This window comes from Chlamydotis macqueenii, chromosome 1 (assembly GCF_036417535.1).
Source record: "Chlamydotis macqueenii isolate bChlMac1 chromosome 1, bChlMac1.mat, whole genome shotgun sequence".
Taxonomy (NCBI): domain Eukaryota; kingdom Metazoa; phylum Chordata; class Aves; order Otidiformes; family Otididae; genus Chlamydotis; species Chlamydotis macqueenii.
This window is the reverse complement of record NC_141556.1, coordinates 73,060,560-73,083,135: the sequence shown is the minus strand read 5'-3', so window position 1 is coordinate 73,083,135 and position 22,576 is coordinate 73,060,560. Positions and strand designations below refer to the sequence as shown.

General features: G+C 41.7%; 1 protein-coding gene across 1 annotated transcript in view; it reads right to left on the bottom strand.

Moving 5' to 3' along the window:
- BCAT1 (branched chain amino acid transaminase 1) overlaps window positions 1–21,250 on the bottom strand; it is a 59,896-nt gene extending 38,646 nt beyond the window's left edge. The window contains exons 1-2 of the mRNA XM_086739777.1: window positions 21,200–21,250; window positions 2,743–2,814 (exon numbers count right to left, since the gene is read on the bottom strand). Of these exons, the coding sequence (XP_086595903.1) occupies window positions 2,743–2,814; window positions 21,200–21,208 (81 nt within the window). The 5' untranslated portion in view covers window positions 21,209–21,250. The remainder of the gene's footprint in view (window positions 1–2,742; window positions 2,815–21,199) is intronic.
- Between the last annotated feature and the right edge of the window lie 1,326 nt (window positions 21,251–22,576).

The window sequence follows — 22,576 nt, the reverse complement described above, 5'->3', positions numbered from 1 at the left end:
GCTTAGACATAACTGTGTGCTATTTCATGGTGTTACTAAGTGAAAAAAAACACGTATAAGAGCAAAACCAGATGTGTGCATTTCTTGCTTCAATATTCTGAAATACATGCAGTGGTACAGAGGATGACTGCACTTTCCATTACGGGTTTCATACTCCTCTCCTAGAGACCCAGTGCTGACAAGAGGCAAAAACTGCAAGCATAACTTCTTCGGTTACAGTCACAAACCACAGCCCGTTATTTAAATAAATGAATATATACATATGTGCATGCGACTCATGGGGGAGGAAGAAAGATTTCACTCTAGTGGAAGGAGCTGGGTAGATAAATCCTGGAGATTAGACATTTTCTACAATACAGGAAACTCTAGCATAATCACTATTTCCTTCGATGCTTCTTATCTATTCCAAGATCACTGGTCATGCGTCAACTCTAAATGCGATATATTAAGCATCTTGTAAATCACAGACCTATCAGGATGCGATTTTTAACTGCAGAAGTGAGTCAAATTAAGGTAGTTCAGCAGCAGTTAAAATGAACAAGTGCCATTTCTGACCTACTGACTTAAAAGAAGCCCATAGGGAATCAAAACCAGCGAGCAGCTAGCAGAGGGGCTCACTGCTTGCTAGAAGCTGTAGGTAACATTCATTCCTCCCCTCACAGCATAGAGGGACTCTCCGAGTCCACTTTTCCAAGTCAGGCAGAAATGCAGTAAAACTCAGGGCAGCTCATCCCACCTAAAAGGCAAAGCACTGCATTCTAAAACCAAATGTCTTCAGAGGGCTAAGCTGGCATTCAAACGTTGGACGTCATCCACTTTAAACAATATGTTTTATGTAAGCATAAAACAAAACCATACCCTGTTTTCTACATTCCCACAATCTTGGACTGCTTAGGCTGCTGGCACAAAATAGCAGCTTTCTTCAGCACAGTCAGTCCCATGGGTCAATTTGCCTCCTTTGAAACATTATTAGCTATAGTTTCTGAAATTGTAACCATAACTGTCTTCCACAGAAATGTTTGTAAAGTTCCCTAGAATGAATCTAGGCTATTTTATTTGTTATTTTCTGGTGTTACTTTTTCCTTCATTTATAAAGTTTTTCTTTTTAATTTGACAATGAAGTTAAAGACACTGCAAATAATTATCATAATGCACGACCACTGCAATCAGTACCTGTATTTCCATCATAACTTTCACACACACACCATCCCACACACAGTACAGTGTTTTCTGAAAAACTGTACCCCTTTCTGGTGACTGCAGCTAATCTTCAGAAACAGAGCCATAAGGCAGGAATGGACTTACAAATTAGACTTCAGCCTGAGCCAGCTGTTTTTTCTAGTATCACACCCTTTATGACTATCTGTCCCACCCCACCTGCTAATATATGTTTCCCCTCACAGAGAATCTCCACTACGATGATCTGCCATTCTGGCTAACATACAAATATTGATGGAAAATAAACTAGATTAAATCCAACTTTGTGCCACCCAGTATTTGGAGCTTCAGTAAGGCACCTGCTTGACTGCCAGTACAATTAAATCTTCCTTAAATCTGCTTTGGTTTATGCCCAGTTCACCTACGACTCAAACACTATCACAGTCCCCTAAAAGAGAAATAACTACTTAAGCATAATTCAGAAGACTGCACTGCAGTGACACTGCTCAAAAAATCAGGAAGAACATGACAGTTAAAAAGTCTATCATTGTAATTCCATCCCACCACTGACTACAGTCAGCAATAACAGGAAAGGAACCGCTGAAAAAGCACAAGTGAGGTCACCTTTTTCTGGATACTGCTTTTTAACATCTGCAAAATATAGATGAGGCTTTTTAAAGATTGTAAAGCAGAGACAGAGAGAGGTAGAAAGAATCACAGATGTGTGACAAGGAATAAAGGCAAAGAAGTATAAAAGAGAGGCAGGGAAAAAAGGGAATGAGGATAGAAGGTAGAATTCAAAGGAGCACATGCTGATGGGCTTTACATTTCCAACAGAAAATTAAAAATCAACATCTGTGTCTATACAATGTTTAAAATGAGCTTTTAGCTGCTAGCACAGCATTCAGGAAGGAGATACAGGAAAAGAGTGGTATCTTTCCTGAGCTCAGTTCTAAGCATAAGATTAAAATAAAAACCAAAGAGATTCAATTTCATGTCAGTTCTTGACAGCTGCTCACCATTCCCTGTTATCACAGCCCTGTTTGCTTGTTGAGTGCTGATAATGTGCCAGAGCTGTGATGTGCTTTGGAGTCCTTCTGAGATCCTTAGCTCTGCAACTTTGAGACCAGATGGAAAAACCTCCTTTTGAACACCATTCTTAATGCCAAAGTTTAACAAATAATAGAGTCTTACATAGACTTTGTTTGGGAAAAAAAAAAAAAACAACCCAAAACTTAATGGAGGGAATCAATCTTTATTTCTATTGCTTTTGAAACAGATCAGAGTTAAAAATAAAATAATTATACCATTTTAATTTTTGCTTAATGACTACTAACCCTTTAGCTAGTGCCTGAAATGATAATAAATCAAAGTTCTTCTTACAACATTCTTAATTGTTACATTGAAAACATTTTCAGCAAATGCAACTTACAGAATTTTTTACTGAATTATTTACAGAATTATGATGTTCAAGTGTGTCAGTAGCTATAAACACCTGCACTACAATCACTACCATGTTACAGATGCTGTCTGGCATCATCTGTTGAAATGCTTCAGACACTCATCTTTTAACAAACAACATACCTTGAAAGATTCAGTCGTGTGCTTTGCTGTTTCTCCTGAACATCCTCCAGCCGTGCACTCATTCTGACAGCCCTAGAAGAAAGAGAAACAGAGGGAATCAAATTCAACGCACATCACAGAAAAGTTGCTACACATGCAGTAAATTATTTTTAGGGACAGATTGCAATGAATGATCACTCGGACTTCATCATCAGTAAATATATTAGCAAGAACTTTTTGGTCGTTTCTTAGCACAACTTTCCACCTTCTAGGTTTTCAGTTTTACTTCAGTTGCACTACTTTGTGCAATTGTATTTCAGGGCTTTATAGGAGAGACAACATCTTAGATTAGACTATTGCTCTGAAGCGTGGAAGGGTATGGACAACATCACAAGTCTTTCACTCAAAGCTGAATAAATAAATTGTGGTTTTACAAAATTCCATCAGATCCCAATTTCTCCACTAACGCATCGACCTAAACAGATTTACTTTTGCCTTTTCTCAGAGAAGCTTGACTAGGGAGAATGGAAGAAAAAGGAACAAGTTGTTTTTGTTAAATCCTTAATTACATGAAGACAGTGATAAGGAATGCCCACCTATATAAATACATAATCAGAGTATTTTGAGTTATCTACTATGTTGAACTTAAGGGTTCTGCGAATGAGCATGCTAGATAGGAACTGAAAGAAAGGAGTGATAGCTCCAAGCATCCTTCTGTTCAGCAACAGAGGGATAGCACAGACAGACGCAAGCCAGCTACCTAAAAGCAAGATCCCCAGGTCCCACAGCATCAGGCTAGCATCTCTGTGGACCCTTGTGCACGAGCTAGACCTTCTTCGCCAGTGGACAGTAAATGCAAATTATGCTCAACAGCATGGAGCAAAGGAGACAAATACAGCCCTGGCAGCATTTCTTGTGTCCGAGCAGCCTTTAAGAAAGAGCTGGAATGGTGAAGTGGGAGCAGAGGTTTGTGAGAGGGAGGAAGGGGCCAGGAGCAAGACTGTCTGGGGGATGGGCCATGAAAGGGATGGCTAGGAGGACAGCTTCACGGAAGCACAACTGGCAAGATGTTGGGGATGATGGAAGGGATGGCTAGCTGCTGAGATGAGGCCAAGGATGGGTGGGCACAGGGAGACACTCAGGCCAGTCAGAGGAACTGTCAAAGGGGGCGAAGGAAAGACAGAGGCACTGAGGGATGTCACTGCCAGGGCCAACAGGCAAGGGGCTTTCACCCCTACAAGGGAAAAGCCCCAGCAAGAACCTGCGCTGGCTGCTCATCCCCTGGTTGGTGGCTGCCTCTCACCCTGCCACCCCTCAGCCTTGCTGCATCTTGGGTGGGAAGTCCCAGCCCAGGCAGGAAAGCCCCAGGTCAAAGGCAGAATCCACCAAAGGAGAGAGGTGCACATGAAACCTTTCATGGTCAGCCTGCGAGATCCCTGCCCCAAGCTCCAAGGAGGGCTGCGTGCAGGGTGGATGGCAGTGCCAGGGAAACACCAGCCACCAAACCCAGGGGCAAGGACTGGGACCGCATGGCTCGTGGGCTGTGGAAGCATGATGCACACAAGGAAAGTAACGGTATTTTTTTGCCTTTTTGCACATCTTCTATCTGCAGTGGACCTTAAACAGACAACAGGCTTGCTACCAACAAAAGAAAAAGCAAACTCCCAGCCAATCTCACTTCCTCTGCCCTCCCCAAAATGCCCAAGGGAGGCCATAAAGTCCCTCCTGCCTTTTCCAACCATCAGCTTTAACCCTTCTGTTCCTCTTTTTTTCTAGCTCTCTACAGGGAGACATGCAACCACGGCCACAGGGTCCATCTCATCAACTGAAGGAGGATCTGCCGAGAGAAATCACAAATCTCTTTACAATGTACCAATATGCTTTACCATAAAACTTTATTAAAAATATCGTTTATTTGCCTTAAAGCTTAGGGTTTTTTACTCCAGAAAGACATGTCTTTTTGGTAGAGCATTCAATAGCGTTCAGTGTCAGACCCTAGTAGGACTAAAGCATTACTCAAACAGAGGGACAGTCTGAACTAAGCCCTGTATAATACGTCCTTGCTTTCCCCGTAATTCTTCAAATACTTCCAAGTTCAGCGGTAAAATCCCAGAAGCCCATCAGTTTATAATAGTTAAGTATTCTGCAGACGAATTAAGCCAACTGATTTTTCTTTGCACTGCAGTGAATTAGGATGGAGAGCGTGGCTGGTTACCAGCTAACAGGATGGTAAGTGCCAGTTGAGGAGCAAGAATTTGTCAAGCAGCTCCGGCTCTGTTGCTGGCTTTTGTCTACTATCTAGTATGCAAAGTTGGATTTTCTAATAATAATCACTGGTGACAGCAAATACTGACAAATACTCAACCATTATGCTTCGGTTTCTTCCCATCTTTGCTTTATGAAGTTGCCCTAAAGCAAGTGGTGGCATCAACACAGAGAGGACCAAAGCCAGATGCATTTTAATATTTTCTTTCACAGTCTTTAAAAAGATACAAAACTTGTATGTGAATTTCAAGCGTGGACCACCCACAGGAATAGCCCCTAGGGGCTCGATCGTGTTGCCCGTCAGTTCAAGGTTCCCACCGAACTCAATGAAGTCAACAGCCTGGTTTTTGGATATATGTCATGGGGCCAATCCTGTTCTCCACAAAGTCATTATGTTTTACAGATTTAACTCATATTTAAAGCAAGTGGTTTTGTTAACCACACTGAGATTAAATTTAGTTAATCCCTCAGCACTAGAAAGACATACCACAATTATTTTCTAATTGATGGAGTCATATTTTAATGGCTCCATGGCTTTTAAATCTGAAACAGGTTGTTAAATGCAATAGGGAAAATTACTCCCTGGTTTAGTGCCAACATTGCCAAAGGAGATAGGCCAAGCATAAATCTGCCCTTTGTGTTTAATAGTATGGTAGATTTAAAATTGTATCCATTACAACACTGGTGTTATCCTAAAGACAGATTTGAGCCACTGGGTCAATGTTTCCTCAGAAGTCACTCAAGTCTCTATCAAGTTGCTATGCAATTACACAGGCATGACAGTATTTCCTATGTTGTGGCATAGAGTTAACAACATTTTCTTTATAGTATATGTAACTGCTTTTTCTAAATTGGAAGTATGACAGTATTTTGCAGTTTTCCTTCAAAAATATTGAAATTGCACATTGATTTTATCATTACTGTAAAGCCTGTTCGAGAAAAAAAAAGTGTAAAGCCTTACACTACATTAAATTTTGTTTAAAAATGGGGTTTGTATGTCATTGTATCACTGAGAAACTACTAAAATAAAGACTTGGTGACGAGTAATTCTGTCTTTACTTTTATAACAATTTTTGCAAATCCTTTAGCATTTACAAAAATAATCACAATATACTCAGCTGGAGAACAGTGGTGTATCTTCTCTGACTGCTATTCTGTTACAGGCATGAGACCTTGTAGGTAAGTACTAACCTGCAAGAGCATCCAATCAACTTCACTACTACCAGTTTGCCATGCCTCTACTTATGCTTATCTTTTAGGGCATCCTCCTCCCTAAACTCCCTAGACTACATGAGTTTGCCTTACTTTTTCCTGTGCCCTCACACTCACACTTGGTGGCTTTTGAGACCCAGTGGTAGGACCGAGGTCTTTGTTCTCATTTGGGATTATCTGTTCTACAAACTGTGATTCTACTAGACCATTTGGCAAACCACTGTTCTTAGGTTTTACTTACCCCATTATCCCATAGGCTCATCCTCAGTTATGAAATAGGAACTGAAGATTATCAGAAGCTTCATCACTGTAAACTTAAGCTGCAAACTGCACTTCTTTAACCTACAGTGTATGACACTATTTAATAAAAAAAAAAATGGCACCAGTTCTCAAAAAAAAAAAAATTGCAATTACCATGTACTTTGTCACCCTTTTTCAAAGAAATCCAATTCTTTAACCAGTTCTATGCTCACTTAATTTTCCCTGTTGTTTTATAACTCTTCTCGCCACTGGGGAACAGAAAACTTTCCCTACTGGAAGGTAGGAGTAAAGAAATGGAAATAATTTCTACAGAGTTCGCACCTTCAGATAAGAAACAGTATGGGCCACTCTTAAAAACAACTCAAGATCTACAGTTTCACAAAATCCTTGGTCATCTTATTGGTTTCAGCAGTGCGGGCTTATCCAAGTCAGCCCACAGACAGCTCTGATGTCTCCACTCTTGAGTGAGAATTCCATCAACAGCACCAGCGCCCTGGATAGAGTACTACCAGTGACAGGGAACATCTGAAAACACAGTTTCAAGCCCAGAAAAGAATTGTAGACAGTGCTTTGATGGCAAGCATTGCCTGTTCATGGAGGACAAGAACCTAAAGAAGCAAATAAGCCACAGATACGCAGCTATGGATGCTTATAGTTCCTTCTACTAAGGCAACCCCATCTCCTGCTATGCAGAGAAACTGAAAACCAAGACTATCTTGTAGCAGCCATCAGGACCCAGCAAAAATGGAATGGGAGTTTCCTCTCAGTTAGAAGTCATATCAAAAACAGTTTTCAGTGAAGAAAGTCCTTTCCGAGACATTTCTCCAAGCTAAACCCCTGTCTTGTTGCTTTTTCCTGTGCTTGCTTCTGGCTACTAAGTGTCTTAAGAAATATTTCATGCTCTAATTTATACTGAAAGGATAATGAAATTATAATACTGATCAAATACCAGCAATCTAGCAGATCAGTAAATTCCATACGTGACTTATACTATGGTACTGCCTACAGATGAGCCAGGTGTGTGGTGTCAGATCCTTCAGCATTCAAAGTCATACAAATCAGAGTTGCCTTTCTGTTCCAGGCACAAAAGAGAGTCCAATGTGCACAAATGCCACATATTCTGTGTATTGCTACAGTCACATAAAACACTTTCATGACTTCAAAACAGTTTTCATCTGCCCCTAGGAAATGTTAAAACAATTTGGCAGCCTCACCACATAGAAGATGAATTTGCAGAGAAAAACAGTAATGATGTTCACAGCTTAAAAAAAAAAAACAAAAAAAAAACCAGCTGTCAGACTGAGAGAGAAATTCTGAAAATTGCTGTAGGGCCAAGTCATGTAATGCTATTTTTAACATCAACTACAAAGTTATTTACTTAATGACATTTGTGAAAGACTCCCAGAGCTCAGAAAGCTCCTGTATGGAATCTAACAACCACGCATGTTTACCTCAGCTGACACAAGAGTAGTTGCATGACATAAAAATATTTTAATACTGTCTTTATATTGTATGTATGTGTACATGAACATACACATACATGTTACCATGCAAATATCACCAAGTACATTCATTGGGCTGGGTCATTTACATGACAGCATGGCATGCCTTATCTACACAACTTCCTTTTAAATCTGCTCTTTTCAAAATCAAGACAGAAGGAGCAAGAAGACTAATTCTTAAATCGTATTTCTAACCATTTATCAAGCCAAACAGAGATCTTTGAGGTATCTTTGTTAAGTTGGAACACTCTCCGTGTATTGGCTTGCAAAGAATACGTGCACAAATACCAGAGCAGCTCCAATGATACACTTCAATGTATGCACTGATCAGCACTGGGGAGAAAAAAAAAAAAAACAAAGGAAAAAAAAAGGACAGTGGCATACACAATTTCAGGGCTTAGCTTTTTACTTAGTTCACCAAGAATTCTCATTCGTGCTGATTTCTGCACTTGCAATACATTTCTTACCTGACACGTATCTGCCCTGATGCCTTGTCAGCTGGCATTATCACCTTACTGTGGCTGCTTGTTCAGCCTTGAGCTGGCACCAATGTCGGTTTAACAGTGAGGCAACAAAGAAAAATACAAGGCAACTGGCATAGCAGGAAAAGCTTCCACATTATTTTATTACAATTTTGCATCAGGGTGAAAGCATCAGGGCTTAGAACATACAAGAGTTTCTTTATCTAAGAAAGCTGCATTGCATAAAGTAAGGTTGAATTTAAATAGACTATAATTAAATTAGTCCAAAAGGCTGTGCAGGCACTTATTTTCTGGCTTGAGCAGTTTATTTGGTTTAATTTAAAGCACTTAAGTAGTTTGAGTAAAACAGAAATATGCTCCTCTTAAAACAACTATCACTCTTTTTATTATTTAAATAAAAGACAATTCAGATTATATGAGCACAACTTATTGGTTAGAAAAACAGAGAACACAAAGAAATGGAAATATTCAGACAGTCCACCCAAGATTCCTATTTAGTAACATTTATAGCTATATCACAACTCTGAAAGCAGACCCAGTTGATTTCAGTAGATTAAATAAACGCAGGAGAATGTTGCCAAAGTCAAGTCGTTGCAGTCAGCACTCTGGCGAGAAATCTGCCTAGGAAATAATGCCAATTTTTTTACTCAGTGCTTAAATTAATATTTGAATGAATTTAGTAACGCCTAACCAGTTGTACAAGAAAGCTCGTATCAATTCACCTGAAAGGTAGCAAGGCTAGGCAAAGTGAAGGATAACTACTTCTGAAATCCAAAAGGAAAATGTGCTTGGCAACTGGATTATGAAGAAGGCTAAAGGGAAGAAAAGAGCTGACCAGAAATAAAAAATAGATTAATTTGTTGTAACTAACTCTAAGGAGATCCTGACCAGGGATCTATTCAACTTCAGGTTCAAATTATTTCAACAGGTATTTCAGAAAATTTACAACATGAGCTGTGGATTACACTCGTAGAGCATGAAGTCTCAAGTGTGACCCTTCCCAACTGAAAAACACTGAAAACCTACCACCAGCCCCATCCAATACAGGACATAAAGCAGCTGTACATCTTGCCATGGTGTCCCTTTATTCAATAGTTCCTTCTGTCTTAATACATTTCCTGCACAACCATACAATCCTCCTTCCTATTTTCTTTACAAAAATAGGCAAGGACTCTAAAGAAATCCTCTTCATCAATTACCTCCGAATGCAACTTGCTTTAACCTTGATTTCTAAGCCCACTGCTCATACTGTTCTTATTTGTTTTCCTTCCTATGACCCTCTTGTTGCTCTCTGCCTCCCCAGTGCCATTTCCTCTGTCTTTACCCTCTTGCTCCGTTCACCGGCTCTTCCCTTCAGACTGAGGAGAACAGCCTCGTACTATGAGACGAACAGGCAGATGACCTCATGGAGCTCTTCCATCTAACTCCTATGAGCAGTGCCTCTAAGTGCCTCTTTTGTTGGTTTGTTTGTCTGCTCTAGCATTAATTAGGTTTTTAACAAGTGCATTGTTTGCTAGAATGGCATAAAGAAAAACATATTAAAGCAACCAGCTGGATCTAGATGACCTATAAATTCATTCGCCTGTTTTCTAACTAGATAGTGTCTCATGGCTATGTGATATGGCTGTTGCTCAAACAAAATAAACGAAAATTCTGAAAGTCATCATGGCTTTATTGTTTTTAGGCCCAGTTCCCACTGACACATCTTGTACATCAAACTGGCAACAAGAAAGGGTATAACTGCTATTACATTACTGCTGTAAAAAAGCTGTGCCGTTAACCATAAAAAAGCTTGTGTTCATTATATTTTCTCTAGCATTTCTCTTTGCTCATGTATTCTGTAATGCCAGGTACTAAATTAGCATTTTAAGATTTTATAATAGAGTTGACCAGAGCTATGGGATGCATTTTTAACTGCAGTTATACCAGCAAACACGAGCCTAAGCACAATACAAAAATATTCTGCTTATTTTCCTCAGGGATTCAGTTATAACAGCTATATTTTTTATCCTACAATAAAGTACAGATCTGATTTAAAGATGCATAAAATACAGCTTACAATTCATTTGTAAAATTCCCTGATGGTGGAAACTACACACAGATCCTGCAGCTGATGACCAAGGCAAGTGGCTTGATGCAATTACCAAATGATAATGTGAATAACATGATTGCATACAGAGCAGAAACAAATAAAATCATTGTCTGAAGAGTTACTGAGGGTTTAGAACTGGAAGCAGATAATTTAGTGCAGGAGACCAAAGCTTCTGCAGTTTGCAAATAAGTCATTGTAGACTCCTAGGGGAAAAAAAAAAACAACAACAACAACAAAAAAAACCCCATAAATAAACCACAGGAGAGACAGTGATGGATTTCAAAATGAGAACTGACACCCTTAAAGAAAGGGCTAGCAGAGAAAAACCTGTATTTAAGGACATCCTCCGGTTTGCAGGCTCCCTCATAACTACAGCAGAACCAGAAGAAATACAGGGTCAGGCCTGAATCACTGGCCTGTATAAGGGGTCATTCGTAGCTATTCTCAGAGTGCTTAGACCGTGTCCCATTTAAGTCCATTTTCCACTGGAATAAAGGTTTACATAAGACGCTGAGCAATGATGAATCACACACTGAAAACAAAAGCTCTTGGGGGTGGAAAAAAAGCTTTTGGAGGAGAAAAGAGTTACTTTTTTCACCACAAGTATACAAGTCCTGTATACAGTCCCAATAAAGGTAATAAACCAGTAACTTGTACAGCTGGCTCCTGAATAACACTAAGCGCAATAAAACTTTATGCAACTGTGCATGTGGTTGCTGGTCTGTAAAGGGCAGATGGATGCTGGCTTGGTATCACATCTAGCCCTGATAACTTTGCATGGCCTATTTAATTCGTCATTGAGTACCAAATGCCACTGGTGCCGAAGCATAAAAAGCACGACTTTCTGTATTGCGTGCGGCTGTTAATGCAGTAATTGCCTGCTCCCTGCTTCCCAAGTGGTTTGTTTAGGTGTTAAGCGTCCAAGAGATGAAGCTGATAAAGCATGGCAGCAGCTATCTGACCTGGGGATCTGAACGGGCTCAATACCGCAGGTACGCTCTGCCTGAGTAGTCAGAGGAACACTCCTTATAAACGTCCTTCTCCACCACATCGGTGTTTTCAAAGGGCTGAGCATCATCTCTGGTTTTTTGCTTGCAGGCAGAACTGTATATACTAGACGTGTGTTCTGCCTGGACATTCGGCCACAATGCTGCAGAAGGACCTGGACCTGAGCTTTCAAGGCTTACAGTGGATTGAGCCTCTTTAAACAGGTGATGCAAGCCACAGTAGAAAAAAAAAAATTAAAAAAAAAAAATCATAAAAAAAACCCTAGAAGGACAGCAAGCTTTGTCTAGAGGTGTTGCAAATACTGTGCTTTCCTCTTGAATTCCGATGGTGGGCTGGTCTGTATGATGCTTGCAGTTATATTACCGTTTCTTACAGATAAAGAACTGAGACTTTCATTATTTATAAGCCTTAAACAAATCTTCTCAGAGTAATACCTGGAACCCTTAAAAATTAATGCTGGCTCTACAGTCGTAACACCTAAGTGAAGGAAAGTAGAAATATCCATCTTTTCTACAGATAGGAAATTTAGGCACAGATTGTCCCATCAGCATACCTCACACAGGTTGGCAGATGCTTCAGAAGATTCACTGGGAGACGGACAGGTGCCAGAATAGGGCGTGCACAGCTCCCCAGGAACTAAATCTACAGTTCCTCTTCCTTATAGAGACTTACCTATCAGATTCATTACAGTTCTTCTCAAGGAAGAAGAACAAGTGTAATAGATTGATGTGGTTTTGGCTGTGCACTCTAATCACAGCTAAGCCCTATGCAAGCTTCTTGCACAACGGCATGCAGGGGATGGCTGCAGAAGACCTGCCTATACTAGCTCCAGTGGGTTTTAAGCCTGGCATAATTGGTTTGAAGTAATGGGAGAACTCTCCTTGGCTTTTACCAAAGCCTGGGTTATATCCTTGTGACGTGTCTTTTGCTGTGTGTTCAAACACTAACTTAATTTGATTTAACTGGACATGATTCAACAAAGTAGAAAGGAAGCTGAAGCTTTCCTCTTGATGTAAAGGGCACTAGAAACAGAGCTAACCTGCAGGGAAAATCCTTGGAACCTGTTTGAAGACAAGACCTACAATGATGTTCCTGTTCAATATTAACAACATTAACTAACAACTACAGAGAGGGCACATATCTGCATGATAGATGTCCAGCTCAGAATATGCAAGGAACTTCTCTTGCTTTACAGTCTTTATAAGTTCCAGTGGGTGCAATGAAATGTAGTGAGCATAATCCACCACACCAAGAAAATGTAAATAATCACATGGAAGCTTACTAACAAGCCAAGAAAAGCAGAGCACAACTACAGTGTCACTGTACTATGTCACATATTACTCCCTTGACCATGGAAAACGACCAAGATAACAGCTGCGAGAAGCTGCTTTTCTTGATGATGACTGCTCTAAAGAGGTAAAATATTTTAAAGTATTGACGTAGCAAGATACTTCACCTACTTAGTATGTATTCAACTGTGTAGGAACACTAAGACAGAGAAAAATCATGCATTTAAAGATTCTAAAATTCTGGAGATGCATTAAGGAGGGCCACAAAGATGATAAAAGGGCTGGAGCACCTCTCTTATGAGGACAGGCTGAGAGAGTTGGGGCTGTTCAGCCTGGAGAAGAGGAGGCTCCGGGGAGACCTGATAGCGGTCTTCCAGTACCTCAAGGGGGCCTACAAGAAAGATGGGGAGAGGCCGTTCAGTAGGGCCTGTTGTGATAGGATAAGGGGTAATGGTTTTAAAATAGAGGGGGGTAGATTTAGATTAGATATTAGGAAAAAATTTTTTACAATGTGAGTTATAGAACACTGGAACAGGTTGCCCAGAGAGGCGGTGGATGCCCCATCCCTGGAAACGTTCAAGGCCAGGCTGGATGAGGCTCTGAGCAACCTGATCTAGTTGGGGATGTCCCTGCTCCTTGCAGGGGGGTTGGACTAGATGACCTTTGAAGGCCCCTTCCAACCCTAACCATGTTATGATTCTATGATTCTAAAGTCACCCTGTGTGTCCCTTCTAAACACCCTGTGGGCAAGCCCTTCATCTGAAATCCCCTACCATTTGCTGACAGTGCCCAGAGCACACTGGATTCTGCCCAGGGAATCTGAGAGCAAAACAGCACTCAGCACATTAAAAGTGGCCTTGAAAAAGTATGGTCACAGATGAGGTATTTGTAGAGGTGTCAGCATTAGCACGCAAAGCAAACAGAGGCCCTTTGCCAAAATTACAGCATGGTAAAAGGTCATCACAAATCAAAAGTGATACAGTCTCTGCTAGGAAAATTATAACTTTGAAATACTAACGAATGTAATGAAGATAATAAGTAATAATAAGTAATAAGCACTAGTAATGAAGATAATAAGCAGGCCTGCCCCAAGTAATGTAGACTTGTCCTCTTACAGTTCAACATCTGTATCAATGATCAACCAGCTCTGCGCAGCTCCATAAATCTAAACTGACAAATTACTTACTTGTAACGCCTCCATGAATCAAGAGTTTTGCTCAGCTTCAACCTACATGAATATAGAATCATAGAATGGTTTGGGTTGAAAGGGATCTTTAAAGGCCATCTAGTCCAACCCCCTGCAAGGAGGAGGGACATCTTCCATCAAATCAGGTTGCTCAGAGCCATGTCCAACCTGGCCTTGAATGTTTCCAGGGATGGGGCATCCACTGGGCAACCTGTGCCAGTGTTCCACCACCCTCATTGTAAAAAAAATTTTCCTAGTATCTAATCTGAATCTATCTCTCTCTATTTTAAAGCCATTACCACTTGTCCTATCGCAACAGGCCCTGATATAGAGTTTCTCCCCATCTTTCCTGTAGGCCCCCTTTAGGTACTGGAAGACCGCTATCAGGTCTCCCTGGAGCCTTCTGTTCTCCAGGCTGAACAGCCCCAACTCTCTCAGCCTGTCCTGATAGGAGAGGTGCTCCAGCCCTCTGATCATCTTCATGGCCCTCCTCTGGACTTGCTCCAACAGGTCCACATCCAATCAGTGTTCTTGACCAGAATGTCTCTGGCATTTCTGAATTCATGAAGCTAATCTTAAGCATCTTGAAACAGTTCAGAATTTAATCTGATTTGTCCACCGTTGAAATCCAGTTAACCTGGAAATGGCAGGACAGAACATTAATTTCATATGGATGTCGCAATAAATGTCTTGCCCGACTGAGATGATGAAAACACACTGGTGGCTACAGCAAAACCACTTGAAAGAAAATCCAAAAGGAAACAATTGTAAATACAGCATTTTCTGCTCAATGGAGAGCCAGAAAAGAATGCTGACATTACTGAAATTCTCTGTCCAGGTGTCAAGAAGAGAATCAACCTGTAAATGCCAAAAAAAACATATCTGAAAAGATGTTGAAAGGCAAAGGATAATATTAAAAAATTAAGCTATTCTAATGGTACAGACACTTTTCAATAAGAAAAAAAAGCACAGACTACAGAACTTATCTTTGTATTCTGTAAAGCACTGTGCGATATTGAGGCCGAAGTCTGGGCCATGGACTGGGCCACGGCACAGGAGCAGACTTAGAAAAAAGCACAGCTGTGTCAGAAGGACAGAAAAAGAAGAAAAACTGAACTGAACCAAATACAGTTAAACAACCCAGTGGACTTCCTTTATGCTTACAGAAACAAAACACTTTCCGGCACGGGAAACTGTTTCATTTGTCTCCCAAACTGCACTCCTGTTTCCAAAGACAGTTAATCCAGTTTAAGGCAGAGTCTGCAATTTAGTTCCCATGCACATATAAACAGGTTACAGCATATCTAACTTACTTAAAAAACAAATTTCGTACTCATGATGGATAAATGTCTCAAATATACGAGCACGTGAACACAATATGATTTTTTTTTCCTATATGCGGCATGTATATATGCGGCAGTACAGCTGTGGCAAAAACTGTAGCTGTGTAGCCACTGTATGCTGTAACAGCCTATGCTACTACTGCTTCACGTGCTGTAAGGACTAAACTTGGCTTACATTACACTTTTATCTGGTACACAACTATTCATTTTTAATAGCTTTCACCCCCTAGACTTCAGGCAATACTTTCTAGCAATCAGGAAGGGGTTTTTTGAGTTTGTAAGCAGGCACTGCCACAGCATAGGATTCAGGACTTGCAGTTTTGACTCTTAACACTCGCACTATCTTAATGAATCTTGATGTCCTGTTCCCAAAAATTATGATGGTATTTCTGAATGTTTTAAAACCATAGATCCTATTTAAAAAGCTACTTATGCTTTTATTCATCCAGGATCAAAAACTTAATCTCTCCACCTGCTTCCTCAAACTTTAAAATCAGGGAAGTAAAACCTGCATCATGCATGTGGTAAGAAACTTGCTTAACAATTAGCCTGCTAAGTATGTTGAGGACATTGCAAGTATTAGAATTTGCTATTAAGTTTTCTTCCCCATACTGTTTCGATTAAGAATTTCCCCTGTTTTACTGGAGGGTGAGAAACTCCATGCATCAACAGAAATTACACTATTACTGTTGATTTTAAGTGGACTTTATGTGATTTTTAATGAATTGCATTATGATCTGCAGTTGTATAAAACCTTGTGAATTCATAATTTTGTTCTAAGAGTAGCATATGCAATTTTGTATATATTTATTTGTATATTTATATATTATATTTAAGATATAGTAATTTAAAGTTTACATTACACAAAATGAAAAAGGTCTCCTTTTTTCAGTGCTTCATATAATTTTGCCAGTGTTTTAATTTCCACATATCAAAGGAAAAATGACACAATTTAGAAAACTTAGCATCAAATATTACAGAATTGGAAACTACTAGACAGAACCTTTTCAAAAGTTGTAAGAATTCTAACCATGCATTAAATTTTACTTCTAGACAATTGCATTGAAAAGATATAAAAGAAGACCTTGTGAATTTATTTCAAAATCAACAAAAAGCTGCTATGTTTTTTTTTTAAAAGCCAGCAGTATTACAAAAAACCCCAACCTGAAGAAAAAGATGTTTGAATCCCTGAGATATGCCCTTAATTTTCCCTTGACATCAGTAACCTCCCTAGGAGTTTTAACTTACCTCTTCCCTTCCCATGGCCAGTGCCTACTGGTACAATGATCCTTCTTTAAAGGATTATTCTAAAAATACATGGTAAGGAAAAAAGTCCAGCAAAACCAGGATGCATTCTGATTTTGAGAAAAAATACTAGCTTGGCTCTCCTATGTGGATAGGGAAATAAAGTACAATACTTAGAGGGAAGGTGTTGAGAGTGTAGGAAGGAGATACAGTCCTCTTTCCCAGCTCAGCAGTAGGCACACTGATGGACTGATAAACCTTACCATGGCTCCTAATGAGGTAATTAAGGCAACAAGACTCCCGGCAGCAGCAAGGGAACAGAGGACACACACACATGACCAACTCCCAAAATTCCCAACAAACAAACTCCAAGGGGTCCAAATAAAGTATCATTCTTGTGAAGAGACCTCCTCCAACATTACTGTTCAACATCTTCTGTTTAGCACTGGGAGTTCCTCAAGACAATAGAGAAGAACGAAATATTACTATTATACTGACATGTTAAACTACATTCGGCAAAGAAATCTGCCTATACTGGTGGCTTTAAAGACCATCTTTGCACAGAGTTCTTCGTACTGTTAAAAGCCTAGCAAGCAGAGCTCTGGACAAACATGTACTGATACACACTACTGTGTCAAAGACTGAGACTGGATTAAATATATATATAAAATAATAATTTAAAAAAAAAATCTTGGCTTATAAGCTTTTTTGCCAGGACCATAGGAAAATCCAACTTGGAAGGAGCATTAGGAGGTCTCTAGTCCAACCTCCTGCTCAAAACAGGGTCAGCTCTGAGCTCAGACCAGGTTTCTCAAGCCTTTATCCAGCTGAGTCTTGAGAGCTCCCAAGGATGGATACTGCACAGCCTCTCCTGACAACCTGTTGCACTGCCTGACTGTCCTTGTGGGGAGAATTTTTTCCATATATCCAGTCTGAACCTTTTTCATTTCAATTTATGTCATTGTCTCTTGTCCTCCTACCACACGTCTTTGCTGAGACTGGCTCCAACTCCTTGATTTTCCTCTAGATTTTGGAAGGTTGCTATTACATCATCCCAAAGTCTCCTCTTCTCCAGACTGAAAAAACCCAGCTCTCTCAGACTCTCAGTGTCAAAGTTTAAGAGGTTCATTCTCAGTAAGGGTAATGTAAATGCAAGCATTTATTACAGAAGTGATCACCTCCAAGACAACAATTAAACAAGCGGACATGATTTGTGTGGCACTGATCTCTCTGAATGCTAGTGCAAATCAATACAATCAGAACCTTGTGGAATGAAACCCTATTCATACACCAGGAAAACCAATATATTTTCTGTGCCTCCTAAGAGTGATTTTATCAAATATTGTGTGAAATGCTGCAATAGATAAAATGAATTTGCAATAGCTGTGTACCTACTGCAAGGTCGTATGCTGTGCTTCATTAATGCATCATCAGGTGTACTCTAAAACAAAACTTGGAACAAACTGCAGACCTCAAGGGAAGAAAGTAAATGAGTAACTCTGTTGGAAGCGTATTATGAGATTAGTTTGTAAAAACAGTAATAAACTATGGGCCAAGATGCACAAAAGACAGATCCGTAAAACTTCCTGATTATTTTAAAGATATTTTCAATTATTTAATTCACATTAACTCTTTTGGATCATTTGATGTACACACCAAAGGGCAACATTAGGCCTTTCCATAAGCATAACACTGGATTTTCATCTGGGATAGCATACGGTAATATTTGCTAAATTGCCCTTCTGCAACAGGTGCTCCATTTTATGAGGTAATATTACCCCTCCCTTTATGGTATAAAGTCATAAAGTAATGAAATTGTTTCCAAAGTAAATGGGACCACCCATTCACTTCATCCCATGTCAGAATTGGAGGGATTAAGTTGCAAGCATGTAGGTGACTATGAATAACAAATTAGGGTCACGTACTACTTTGATTTAGGCCTGAGTATCACTGAAATTCAAGATGCAGGTTGTGCATTTAATCTCTACACTACAGCCATCGCAGCAGTTGGACAGGCACAATTTATTATTAAAAGTCACAGTCAGTATTGAGTGGCTTGAGCTCACAGAAGTCTCTGATAAGGTTATCTAGCATTGCGGAGTGTATAATATGTCAGTGTAGTGACATGAAGATGCCAGTCCCTCATGTGTGTGGCCTAAGACCACTAATTGTACAAATTTTCCAAACAGAATCTACCCCTTCACTCTAACACTGAAGGTCCTGCCTTCAAACCTACAAATAATCCGCAGTTCGCTATACATTCAGCTATGATTATTCATTTAAGAAAATTGCACAACATAAGGGAGTAAAGAATATCATGCCTGTTCTGATTGTTTTAAAAAGGCTGAACAAATGCAGAGTAACTGAGTGCTTATGCAATTAATGAGCTGATTTACCTCCTTCCCTAAAATTGCCCTCCGAGGGATGAATTCATCACTACTGAACTCCATTTCAATTATTTTCATCTATCAAATTAAACCAAGGATATGGCCTGTGGGCTGGTTTAGCAAGATATCAACTGTGTTAAAGGTACCAAATGATTTCACAATCTTCTTTTTTAGCTATGATTTTGCACCAGATCTCAATACTCAGTTTCCATGGGAAAAATCAGAATATCCGCTGGATCACAAAATGCTAGGAGTGCTAGGCCTGTCAGTAATGATCAGTGCAATAAGTGGACAAGGCAGGACTGCAGAAACCAGAGGCATAATTCGTTTCTTATACATAACATTCCTTTGATCAGGCCAGGAGGAGAGGGTGAGGTTGGGCTGGAAACGGTTCAAGGAGAAAGGGAGGGTTGTGACTAAAAGCAGAAGGTGATGAAGGAGGAGATGAAGGGATAAGGAGCTGTGATAATGCTGTTGCTGACTGATACCTTTAGAAATTTATTGTATTTTGCATAAATATTGTGATAATAAGATGGTAATTTTCTGCACCTTTGATACATGCTCTACAAATACCCAGTGACAGCCATAACCCTGAAGAGCTCACATCTGAACAGATGAGGCAGATAAAGGGTAGAGGGGGCTCAGGCAGAACTGACATGCCCAAGGCTACACCGCTTCCAAGTGACAAGTGTACTGCTGTAGCTATTGCTTCATGCTGTCTTTTCTACAGTAAAAATACAAAGCAAAGTTAGGTTTTGTGCAGGTGAGAAGAGCCCAATGAGACGTCAGCACTGCTTTGAGCAAACAGGCAAGTACGTCTATGGCTTGCCTGCCACTTCTTTTTCACCTGGGCATGCCAGAGCATTACTCTGAGGTGCTGGATAACACCCCGGAGACCAGGGCCATGTCCTCTTTCCTAGACACACAACAAGTACATCAAAAGTGACATAAAACTTGACAGTCTGTCTCACTCTTTGACACCCTCGCGTTCTGTCCCTAAGCAATCTGGCTGGGGGGATGCTTGGGTATTTTCCCTGAATAGTTTCCACTCAGTTTTCTGCCACAGCTGCTCTGCCACTCTCCAGGCACAAAAAGTGCAAATGGGACTAATCAGAGCCTCCTGAGGCTCCTCCAGAGCCCTCACACATTCTAACCCAGCCATCACTAGCAGCACCTGCTGGACCCACCCAGGAGAGAGCAACCTTGGTGAGACCTAGGATGGGATGAGAGTAATGTTTGTCATCAGTGGCTGAGAGGAGATGGGGAGACAGATACCTGCCAGTCACAAACCTGTTGTGCCCATGTGTCATCTGTTATAGTTACCCAAGGAGAGCAAATAACTCAGTCTTGTTTTCCCTCAGCTGTTCACTTTGCCATTGCGCTGTGGCTGTGAAGTTCACAGTCAGCCCAGCACAGACCTTCTTCAAAACCCAAGAATTATTCTTAGTGCAGCTGTTCCCCCGGGTATAAAGTTGCTGTGATGTTCCCTCAATCTAATTGAAAAGCACCCATGCTATCTCCATGCCCTTTGTCTTGACAAGGAACACTTCTTTTTAATCCCCAGATCAGCCTCACTAAGCAGAAGAACATAAACATGACATTTAGAAAAGGATAGTTCCCACAGATGCTCATCTCTCACATCAGTGTTTGCTACCGACAATTCCTCTTCTGTTATTTAAAGTTATTTCTGAAATTACTCAAAACCTCTAAATGCACGTTGCTGGGTTTTACCCGTAGTCTATTTTAGCGCAGTGGCAGACATAAGACCTATAATAAACTCAGAGACATAAAAAGGCATGATGCCTGCCAGGAGACCGTACCCTCTGCAGGTTTTTTTTTCCTTTTTAATCATTATTACAAATAAACAGTAAGAAATCCCCCTCCAGAGGAAATTATACACCTTCCCTTCCCCCCACCTTCTCCCTCCCGACTCATTATTTCTTTTCCAGACAGGCAGCCCGCAATGAAAGAGCACGGAAAGAGGTAGAATCACACACATCCTGCCTCTGAGCCTCCAACGATGAATCTCCTGCGGACAGAAACCTCCTTCGCCAAGCACGAACAACAAATAAAAGCACTTGAAATCCGTAAACACGAATCGGTAAGGTGCCGCTCTCCTCCTTCGCCGAGGGAAGAGTCCCCCCGCCGCTCCGCATCCCCCGAAGGATGGGCGAAGGGCTTTCGGCAGGAAACCCGCTCCTCTTACCTCGATCATGCTGGAAAACGCGGAGGTGGCGGGAGGGGGAGGTGTGCGGTGCCTGTTTCCCCGCCGCTCGTTTCGGGGCAGGGCTTGGGCTGGGGCAGCCCCCGGGTGCGGCTCCGGTGGGGGCGGGGGCTCGGGAGGCGGGGGGGTTGGGGGGGGAGTGGAGGGGGGCGATCTGCGGCGGGGCTGCTGCTGCTGCTGCCGCCGCCACCGCCGCTTGCGGGCTCCTATTTCATCAGTGGGCGAGGGCGGAACGCGGCCAGGGGATGCGGGGGCCGCCCCGCCCCGCCCCACCGCCCCCCGCTTCGCCCCGGGGAAGCAGCGGCAGCACCGGGACCGGGCCTCGCACGTACCCGCGGGGGCCGGTCGGGTCGCCAGGGTCCGCCGTGGGGCCGTGCTTCGCCCCTAAAATGGCCCCACATCGTGCACTGCGCCTGCCAAGCAGAGACCATTAAACACTTTTACCGTCACTCGCGGCGAGGATAACGCGTTCTTCTCACCCCTCTCCCTTAGAAGACATTCAGAAACTCCTCGTTTTCAGGCCCTGAGCCATTTCATTGTGAGCCCAAGTTGTCTGACACACCAAACACCTCACCATTCCTCTCTCCCATCTCTAGCCAGCCCTTCTGCTCCACGGCAGGCTTTCCCCAGGCCTTCCACCACCACCTAAACCCTCCATCACCAGCAACAGACACAGGCTGGGCCCACGCAACCTCACTTTATCTGGAGCGAGCTCGGATGCCCAGATGTTTCACAGTGGGGCTCTGGGTCATAGAATCATAGAATCATAGAACGGTTAGAGTTGGAACGGACCTTCAAAGGTCATCTAGTCCAACCCCCCTGCAAGGAGCAGGGACATCCCCGACTAGATCAGGTTGCTCAGAGCCTCATCCAACTTGGCCTTAAACACTTCCAGGGATGGGGCATCCACCACCTCTCTGGGCAACCTGTTCCAGTGCTCTACAACTCACATTGTAAAAAATTTTTTCCTAATATCCAATCTAAATCTACCTCCCTCTATTTTAAAACCATTACCCCTTGTCCTATCACAACAGGCCCTACTGAACAGCCTCTCCCCATCTTTCTTGTAGGCCCTCTTGAGGTACTGGAAGACCGCTATCAGGTCTCCCGGAGCCTTCTCTTCTCCAGGCTGAACAGCCCCAACTCTCTCAGCCTGTCCTCATTAGAGAGGTGCTCCAGTCCTCTTATCATCTTCATGGCCCTCCTCTGGACCTTCTCCATCTGGTCCATGTCCTTCTTATGTTGGGGGCTCCAGAACTGGACACAGTACTCCAGGTGGGGTCTCACCAGGGCAGAGTAGAGGGGCAGAATCACCTCCCTCGATCTGCTGGCCACGCTCCTCTTGATGCAGCCCAGGAT